A 10,325-nucleotide genomic window follows, 5' to 3' on the forward strand; every position below is an offset into this window, starting at 1 on the left:
ATGTCAATGTTATTTATTTTGAATAGCATGTTTTTGCCATGATATGCTGTTGTTAACTTAAGAAAAGGTGACATTGAGTTTTGATTGTTTCACCTCTACCTCCTACCTTTTGAGCATATGCTAGCTTTACTGTTGGTACTGTTGTACCCTTCTGATCTTCTTATTTAGTGGGTGCTGATGCTACTACAGGCTGGGCTATCACTCTTGTTGATAGTTATCAAGTTTAGATGATGGGTATCCTTAGTCCATGAGAATGCTGCATCAGCAGTGTTACCCACATGTGGCTTTTTTTTTATATGCCAAGTGGCTTTTGTCTCGGTTGGCCTATCTGTTGAATGTTGGATTGAATGGGCGAGTGTTTTTCAACCTTGAATCAAACTTTATTTGATGTGACCTAAACCTAGCTTGAGTTCTTATTTAATAGGGGTTTTGTTATTTTGCTATCTCGTGTCTGACTTGGAAGTTTCTCCAGGACCTGGACTGTGTATGTAGACTGAAGGATTCACAAAGCTCCAGGGTTGTGATAGTTGCAGCCACGACACACTAGTTTGCAGGTAGTTACTTAATAGCATAATGTAGACTTATATTTGTGTATAATGAGCTCCTAGACCTGGGAGCTGTTTTGATATTTGTTTTGTTATGTCTTCAGTAGCTATGTACTAAAACCTGAAACTAGCTACCTGTCTATTCTAGCTGTGGCTGGTGCTGCTGCATGTACCTAATAGCTAGTGACCTGTTTGCATGCACACTTGTTTCTTTGACATGGTAAAAAATCCAGTTCCTTTGGGAGAAGAAGATCATTCCTGTGATTACTGTCAAAGTTTCCATCCCATCCACATGTGTCGCTTTGTATCTGTCTATATTGATGTGGTCTTTTGCGAACTTTGCTCTGTAGCGAAATGGTTTCTATCTACCGAATCAATGATAGTATCAGTAATAACCAAACATGTTGATAATAATGTCTTTTTATGTGATTTGCAGGTTCCGTTGCCTGCTCTGGTGCATCATGGGAGGGTCTTGATAATGCCCGGTGTTGAGCAGGACGTCACGGCCTGGTCTACCGCGGACTCCATGGCTTTCTGGCTGCTTCTTTGGCCCGTCGTGACCTGTGATGCTCACTCGTAAAAATTCATCAGGGGAACAATCTTGTTTCAACAATCAGGACTTGTAATATTTATCTCCTTTGCACGTGTTGTAAGAGCATCCCCAGCCGTTGGGGCTCCCTGGGCCGAAATCCGGCGCTATTTAGCGCCGGATGGATGAAGTTTTTGGCCCGGGGAGGCCCATTTTTCCAGCCGCGAGCCCATGGACGCGCACCCACCGCGTGCATAGCGACGGCGCAGTCACCGGGAAGGGCAATCGTCGGAGTTCCCTCGACGCATTGAACCGTCGCGAAGTGGACTGGAGAGCCGAAACGACTCGTCGGGAACGGTCGAAGTGGCCTCGATGCGAGAACCGCCGTAATGGAGCACGAACTCCGCGGAAGAGCAACCGCCGCTCTCTTTCGTCGAGAGACCTACATATACGGTTTCCGACGGCCGATGCCATTCATCTGTTCTCTCGTCACCATCCTCCGTCAACCATGAGCGATCTCTCTTGGCCATCGGACACCGACGAGCGAGGGGAAGCCGCCTGGATGGCGACATTGGTGGGATAAAGCCGCATCGTCCAGCAGCGACGATTCCCCTCCGCCGGCCAGCGAGGACGACGACGAGGAGGACGAGGAGGAGGCCGAAGAGGCCAAGAAGCAGGCCGAGGAAGAGGCCGACGAAAAGGAGGAGGAAGAGGCCGAGGAAAAGGAGGAGGACGACGAAGAGGCCGAGGACACTGACGAGGAGGAGGAGTCAACTTCCTCCGACGAGGAGGTGACGAGCCGGAAGCGTCGCCGCGACGACGATGAGGCGGGGCCTTCTAAGAAGAAGAAGTAGTTTAAGTTAGTTTTAAAGTTTTTATATGTAATTTTTATGTTTATTCGAATTATATTCGAAATATATATAATCTATCTATGTTGCACCACTTGAGAGTTCAAAGCTTTCGTTCGACGAGGGTATTGCCGTAGATCGGGAAGACGAGGGTTTTGCCGTAGATCGGGAAGACGAGGGTTTTGCCGTAGATCGGAGGCCATTGTCGCCGACAAGCTGGGGCCACGCGCGCTTTCGTTTCGTCCGGAGTCCCCGAGCGCTCCCCGGGGGGCCGGGGATGGCGTGGGATCGCCGGATGAATTTAGGCCCAAATCCGAACGAAAACGAGGAACCGGGGGCGCGACTGGGCCGAATTACGCCGTCCGGATGGAAAAACGCTCGCCGGGGCCTCGTTCGGGGGGACGAGTGGAGATGCTCTAACATTTGCCCTTAATTTGCACCCGTCTTTAGTTAAGCTGTTAGATGACACAAATGTCGTGCTCTGTGCATCTTTATTGTCAAATATTCGCTGTGTGACCAAGGTGTACAAAAAGAGTGGGTCATGCCCAAATTTTGAATATTTACGGATTAACATTTACTGATCTAATTGTACAATAAGACAGCAAATGTTTTGCCAAAAAAAATAATCTCTAGCGCACATGTTGATTGCTTATATAAAGAAGACACGAAGTAACTTTGAATCATGGCATTAGAGCATCTCCAGTCGCGTCCCCCAAACCGTCCCCCAAAGCGATTTGGGGCGCGCCGGACAAAAAAAGCGTTCCAGCCGCGTCCCCCAAAGCCCTTTTTTGTCCGGCGCGCCCCGATACGGTGTCCGGCGCCCGAGCCCGTCCCCGTCCCACAGGGGACGCACCGGGCACGCCGGACACAACGAAAAGCGAGGCGGGCTCCCACATGTAGGCGACTATTTGCATAAACCGTTGGTTCGCGCCTCTTTTCTCGTCGCTCCTTCCTTCCCGCGCCTCCCACCCCACCGCCGCCGCTGGATTTCCCGGCCGTTTGGGCGTCCGATCCGTGCTGCGAGTCAGCACCGTTGTCGTGGCTGGGGCTCCCGCCGGTCGTGCCGCCGCCGCCGCGTCGCCAGCCGCCTCCCGAACGCGCCGTCAAATCCGCCCCACCTCCGCGCACGGAAGGTGCTCGACGACTTGCCGTGTAGGCGCGATTGGTCGCTGTTTGTTGCGTCGTCCGCCTCGGCGCAATTTTAACCATTGATTTTGCTTTAGCCATGGACAGCAACGATGAGATGGTTGCCCCGCTGCTGGAGGACGAGCAAGCGTTCGACGACGACCCGCGGGAGCATTTGCCGATCATCGCCTCCCTCCAGACATGCTTGACGCCGAGGCGGAGAAGAGGAAGAGGCCGCGCCGCGGAGGATCAAGGCCGGGAAGAAGGAAGTCGAAGCCCCGGCAGAGGATGGAGGGGCATGCCATGCTGCACAACGACTACTTCGCCGACGGGGCAACACATGCCGACAATTTTCGGCGCCGGCACAGGATGAGCAAGGGCCTCGTTCATGAATATCCTCCACGGCGTTCGAGAGTTCGACCCCTACTTCAAGCTCAAGCTCGACGCCGTAGGCGTTCTCGGGTTCTCATCCATTCGAAGTGCACCGCCGCCATGAGGATGCTTGCATACGGAGCACCTGCCGATACACAGGACGACTACCTTCGCATGAGTGAGTCTACCGCCATTGAGTGCATGTACAAGTTTTGCCGAGCTGTGGTGGGAAAGTTTGGCAAATACTACTTGAGAGGGCCAACCGAGGAAGAGACCGCAAGGATCATGGCACAAAATGCTGCCGGAGGATTTCCTGGAATGCTTGGAAGCATCGATTGCATGCACTCGGGCATGGAAGAACTGCCCGTTTGCTTGGCAAGGTATATACAAAGGGCGTCATGGATATTGCGGTGTGGTGCTTGAAGCCGTGGCAGATTATGACCTCGTGGATTTGGCATTCTTTCTTTGGCATGGCGGGATCACACAATGACATCAACGTGTTGCAGCGGTCTCCGGTGTTCAGCAGACTAGTGGAAGGGCATGCTCCACCATGCAACTATGAGATCAATGGCCACCAATATACCAAAGGCTATTATCTAGCCGATGGTATATATCCAAAATGGGCCACTTTTGTCAAAACAATCTCGAATCCATCAGGTCTGAAGAATTCTCACTTTGCTACACGACAGGAGGCTTGCAGGAAGGATGTCGAGCGGGCATTTGGTGTGCTTCAAGCACAATTTGCCATTGTCCGGTACTCTGCTCTAAGCTGGTCTCACGACCAAATGTGGGAGGTGATGCAGGCTTTTGTGATCATGCACAACATGATCATCGAGGATGACCGCAAGAATCATGTTAGGTCACATGTTGGTCCCTATGAGTGTCAAGGACCTCTCGCGGAGGTTGATCATGAGGTGCCTGCAGATTTTGCTGATTTTGTGGTCATGCACGCAGAGATCCGTGACAGCAATGTGCATGAGCAACTTCAAGCTGATCTCGTTGAGCATTTGTGGAGGATCAAAGGAAATACCGTGGCACCTTAATGTATCATCTAGCCCTTTTTATTATATTTGATTACTTGTTTTATTGTTTGTTGTAATTTAATTTGAAAACAATCCTCGAAAACATTTTTTTTATATGCTACATTTGATATAAATGGTTTATGTGTTAAAAAAATTATTTTAAATGTTTGGGGGCGGCGTTTGGGGACGCGGCTGGGGAGCGACGTCCCCCAAACGCGGCACGAACAAAACACGTCCCCCAAACGCTCAATCCGGCGCGCTTTGGGGGACGGTTTGGGGGACGCGACTGGAGATGCTCTTAGGCCGTTAGGAAAAGGTAGTTGCTACTCAAGGGCCAAGAGAAGGAGAGGGACAAAAAATTTCCAGCTTCAGTTGTACGTGGCCTTCACCTTTACACTCTCCCGCCGTTGTAACATCTGTTGATTGCGATGATTATCTGCGTCGACGGTTGTCTTTGCTTAGAGAATTTGCTTAGGCACCTGAACAGCCAGCATAAGAAAAAGAAAATGCCAGGACTAGCTTCTTATCCATGCAGAGATGATAATTTGATCAGGACAAAGGAAAAGAAAAGCAAACGTTAATTGTGGATCTTATTCCTTGCAGCACAGCTTGGGTTTCTCGTCCGAACATCAAAAGAAGCCCTCCCTCCATAACCCTACGGTCCATAATAACTACCTCTAGAGATTTGAGTTGCTCTCCTTCCCGTGAAGTCCATAGTAACTACTATGGACAAATCCATAAGGTCCATTGCTCCCCATGATCATTAGGGAGATGGACAAATCCATAAGGTCCATTGCTCCCCATGATCATTAGGGGCACCTACCACTTGTTTTGCTATTTTTTAAAAAATCTATAGCGCACATGTAATTAGTTGATTAGCTTATCAATTATTTTCTTAAAGAAAAATCCTTGTTCGGTAGGTACTTGCTCAGTTTTTTGCTAAGGCTGTATAAAGAAGATCAGGACATGTAGTTTTGCATCGTTTCATTAAGCCTTTCGGAAAAGGCACTGGCCTAGCAAGGAGAGGATAGGAGTCGCTAACGTCACTTGTACGCAGTGGCGGAGCTTCAAAGAAATAGTTGGGCGGGCCAACTAAAGGATAACACATAATTGTTTTATCGACAAGCAATTTTTTTGGAGAAAATAGAGTGAAACATCGGATGCGGTGAGTTCCGTCTCTCGGATACATATGCTCTGTCTTATGAACACATTTTGAAATGTCAAAAATTCTGTAAACATATTGGTGCGTACATCTCCGCATTATAGGTGCATCCAAAGTATTTTCGCAACAAATTGACTTTTTGTGGCTCCGTGGGAAAAAAAAGCAATTTTCGGTGCTAAAATAAGGCCTTCATGAGATATTTTTTTGTCTTTTTAGACGGACCAACAAATATCTCTTTTTCATGAAACTTCACGTGAGCACATAGAATGTGGATCTGGACGCGCAAATATTTGTTTAGAATTTTTTAACAATTTATAATGTGTTCTTTTTGTGAATGCAAAGTAAATTTCTAGAAAATAATAATTCTCCCATCAAATAACTAACTAAGAATTAGAAAGAAGAAAAAATAGTTCCAGACAAGATAAATGATCTCCTAAATTGACTAACCGCTAGCTTTTTTAGAATTAACTAACAAAGCTAGCTACATAGCTTAGATACGAATGACAATAAATTTTATTAGAGAAAAACGAACTAGTAGTAAAAGCAACGTGGGCTCTCTTCTGCGTACCTAGGAGCTTTCGGTGCTCTCTGCAAGGTTGCCGGCCTGCTTGCATGTCAGCTACTTTAGTCAGCTACTACCAATGTACTGGGCCACCGATTGTGCTTAGATATAGATATTTTTGCACAAATGTTGGGCGGGCCACGGCCCGGTTCGGCCCCTGAATAGCTCCGCCAGTGCTTGTACGTGGCCTTCACTGTTGGCGGCAACGATGATATGCGAGGCACGCCAGGGCTGCTGTAGTGATATACTTTGCTTAGAGGATTTTCTAGGATTTGATATACTTTGCTTAGTGGATATTCTAGTATTTTTTTTGGAGCATTTGACTAGATATAAGTTAGCTTTGGAGTAAGTATTTAGTAAGGATAGGTAACTGAAGGAAAGGCACAAGAGAAAAATATTTTCAGGGCTAGCTTGGAGCAAAGGAAACGGAAGCAAACGTTAATTTTAGAGCTCATTCCTTGTGGCACAGATTGGGTTTCTCCTTGGAATTCCAAAAAAACACTCCGTCAGGAACCGTACAGTCCATAATAACTACGAATAACTACCTCTAGAGAATTGAGCTACTCTCTCCCGTATAGTCCACAATAACCGCCTCAAATTGAGCCCGTGATTAATGGCTATTTAGTTGCATGGTGCATGTCTCTTCCATGTCACCAATCCGTGGCAAGGCAAATCCCGACGGTTCGTTACTCCGCATGATCAACAAGGAGATGAAGAAATTAGCGCCTACCACTTGTCTTCTTCCCGCTCTCCCCAGCCTTCGTTTTTCCGGAAATTCAAATCTTCCCCCACAACCTCTTGACTCTTCCTCTATAAGTACAAGTGCCATGGTCACATGCCGCGCGTCGGCTTCGCGTGACTTGTGACTTGTGACTTTGGTGAGGCGAGGAGAGGAGACGAGGCCGCCATGCTTCATCTCGGCGCCGTCGCCGGCCATGGCGTGGCGTGGGGAATGAGCATGCTGTCACGGTTCACTAGCGCCGCCGCTCTAGACCGGGCCTCCAAGGTGAAGACGGCTGCATAGGGAGGCTGTTTGGACTTTGGAGCCGCCGGCCGTCCTGGAGGTAAATTAACATCCATGCCTCTCCTTACTTTTCTTCTTCTCTCCTAGGATTTGTTTTCTCGTCTTTGTACCGTCAGTCCCGGCCGCAACAAACTAACCACCACCACACAGCTCGAGTTGGAAGAAGGCTTAAGGCTAAACCCCGCCCCGCCTCCTTCTCGAACCATCCAGAAGGTTCTGGAGCGATCGGCGTTTTGGCTGGAGGATGGAGATCAAGGGGCTGGGGCAGCTCCTGGCGGCGCTAGCCGCGGCCCTGTTCGTGTGCGCCGTTGCGGGGCCCGGCCACGCCCTCCTCCCTGGTAACATATGAATATATGATTAATAGTATATCATGTAGTCACACGGTACTGAATAAATTCTTGCACAAGTTGGCATAGAGCAGGGCATATAATAGTCCTTTACACTTTCTCGCTTCTAGGTGTACAGTAGGTATCCCATTACTTTGTTGGAAACAAAATCCAGCATCATACTCAATAGTTTTTCTCACTTCGACCAGACTAACGATCTTTAAAGAAGCAAACATATGGCCGAGTTACCAACACCTAGAGAAGCAAATATCTAGACTCTAGAGATCAATCATGCAAACCATATTTTAACAAACTCTATGTAGTTATTCATTAATGGGTACAAGGTACATGATGCAAGAGCTTAAACATGATCTATATGAGCACAATAATTGCCAAGTATCACATTATTCAAGACATTAAACCATTTACCACATGCGGCATTTTCCGTTTCCAACCATATAACAATGAATGAAATAGTCCAACTTTCGCAATGAACATTAAAGATAAAGCTAAGAACACATGTGTTCATACGAAACAGCGGAGCGTGTCTCTCTCCCACACAAAGAATGCTAGGATCCGATCTTATTCAAATAAAAACAAAAACAAAAACAAAAGCAAACAGACGCTCCAAGTAAAATGCATAAGATGTGACGGAATAAAAATATAGTTTTACTAGAGATGACCTGATAAGTTGTCGATGAAGAAGGGATGCCTTGGGCATCCCCAAGCTTCACCTCTCGGGGTACCTCTACGTCAATGGCCAGCCTATGTCGCAAGGCGGTTATAAGTAAGCTACGACAGTTCCAGTTGGGGTCTCGACGTCTTCTGACAAATGTTTGTGGAACACAATTAGTTGATGCGTGTTCCGTTCTGTAGGATTGCTTATGTGAGGCAAGAAGACATTTTCTTTTCACAGCTGACGGTGCGGGAAACGCTCTCGCTTGCTGCTGAGCTCCAGCTTCCTGACACGATGTCGCCCGAGAGGAAGGAGAAGTATGTTAATGATCTCTTGTTCCGCCTTGGATTGGTAAGTGATCAAAAGGAACGTAGTTTAGTTTATTTATTTATTTTAATCATGGGAACTTACATGATTGCTGAATGATCGATATATGCCAATCACAGTATTATCATCCTGTGTTGTTTCTTTTCAACGAAAGGTCAACTCTGCTGATTCTATCGTGGGTGATGCAAAAGTACGTGGAATTAGTGGTCGTGAAAAGAAGCGCCTCGCGCTTGCATGTGAACTGATTGCAAGTCCTTCAGTTATCTTTGCGGATGAACCAACAACAGGTGTTATTTTACCTCATTGACCATCGTTTTCCATTCCCTGGTTTGAATTACCATTCTATTTTGCTTCTGTATAGTTTATAGTTAGATTTACCTGCATGGCAGAAAATGTTTGGGTCACTTCTTCTATCTATGCATGTAAGCAGGTACAAATACACAAACACTAAATAAAAAGTAGTAAACACTAACCTATTTGAGTCAAATAGAAGGTTAAGTGGGATTGTGGTATGACCAACCAAGTATTGTCTCAGGCGAGACAGTCCACCTAAGTATAACTCACATCCCACAAAGGAAAATGAGATAGGCTGTTGTTGCAATTTTCCAATTTAAATGGCCTGATTGAAAAATCCCTGCTGAATTGTTAAATTTTCATGAGGAGTAGCATTTTTCCTGAGATCCTATTCTGGACATTAGTCACAAAGATTCTTTGAATATTTGGTAGGACTGCTGTAGAATGTGAGTGATAACACATGAACTTTGTCTATGTTTTGACTTTCTTTTAGGCCTTGATGCATTCCAGGCAGAGAAAGTGATGGAGACTCTTAGACAGCTTGCGAGAAGATGGGCTCTGCCTCCTATATAAGGGAGAGTCGAGAGACGAAGAGAGGATCGATTTCATTGTCAACATAATCCTAGTTTTCTAGCAGTCGAGTACTTTTCTGGCTGAACCCTCGAGATCTACTTGCCCTCTACTTTTTACGAAAACTCTAGTCTACAATCCGTAGGCATTGACAAGTCGATACCTTGTCAATCACCGGATCCGTTGGCTTCTCCATCATCGGAGCCGTCGACTTCTCCATCAACGAATCCGTCGACTTCTCGGTCGGCATCTCCATCAACGAATCCGTCGGCTTATCGATCGCCTTCTAGGTCGGCTGCGTGGATTATTTCTTCGACTATGTCTTCCTGTTCGAAGTCTCGATGGAATAATGGATCCATTGTTTCTGCAAAATATTAAATCGATAAGTAAATGATTAATTTTCAGTAGGGGTGATGACGTAACATAGAGGGTCGTCATAACGGAAAGGGAGAGGGGGATGCCGGTGACCACATAACGTAGGGGGTCGTCGTAACACACGGGGAGAGGGGGATGCCGGTGACTACATTATACAATGCAACACATGGCATTGATGCAATGCACATACAAGGATGATGACATGACATGTTAATTAGGTACTGAAATAACCCTAAGACACACGGGGAGAGGGGGATGCCGGTGACTACATTATTCAATGCATCATTGTTAGGATAGTCCTGAATATTCACTTTACAATGACTCATGTTTGTTTAGCTGTTTACACTGTGAGGCATTCTTCAGGCCTATTTTAACTGCTTAAGTTCTCATCAATATCTCGTGCTGCTTATTCTCGTGTCTGAACTAGTATTATTGATTAATAATTTGGATTTGATTACTCCATCAGGTACAAATGCCCAGATCATGAGAACCCTGCTGAGTTCTTGGCTGATCTAATTTCCATTGATTATAGCTCAGCTGAAAGTGTACAATCATCACAGAAAAGAAT

The 10,325-nt window shown here is 46.6% G+C and overlaps 1 protein-coding gene across 1 annotated transcript; it reads left to right on the plus strand.

The window, feature by feature from the left end:
* The first annotated feature begins 8,250 nt into the window (after positions 1 to 8,250).
* On the plus strand, positions 8,251 to 9,385 carry LOC124665037 (ABC transporter G family member 7-like). Its single transcript, XM_047202430.1, has 4 exons — positions 8,251 to 8,302; positions 8,392 to 8,542; positions 8,673 to 8,805; positions 9,306 to 9,385. Exons 1-4 carry the CDS (start codon positions 8,283 to 8,285, stop codon positions 9,383 to 9,385), a joined length of 384 nt encoding a protein of 127 aa, XP_047058386.1. The 5' UTR covers positions 8,251 to 8,282.
* Positions 9,386 to 10,325: the final 940 nt, after the last annotated feature.

The sequence above is a fragment of the Lolium rigidum genome, chromosome 6 (genome assembly GCF_022539505.1).
Source record: "Lolium rigidum isolate FL_2022 chromosome 6, APGP_CSIRO_Lrig_0.1, whole genome shotgun sequence".
Lineage (NCBI taxonomy): Eukaryota > Viridiplantae > Streptophyta > Magnoliopsida > Poales > Poaceae > Lolium > Lolium rigidum.

Excerpts from the sequence above, each read along its gene's own strand:
- LOC124665037 (XM_047202430.1), top strand. The coding sequence starts at position 8,283 with ATGTCGCAAGGCGGTTATAA. Across the intron at positions 8,303-8,391 it reads ATGTCGCAAGGCGGTTATAA|GATTGCTTATGTGAGGCAAG; the intron begins GTAAGCTACGAC and ends TCCGTTCTGTAG. Across the intron at positions 8,806-9,305 it reads TGCGGATGAACCAACAACAG|GCCTTGATGCATTCCAGGCA; the intron begins GTGTTATTTTAC and ends ACTTTCTTTTAG.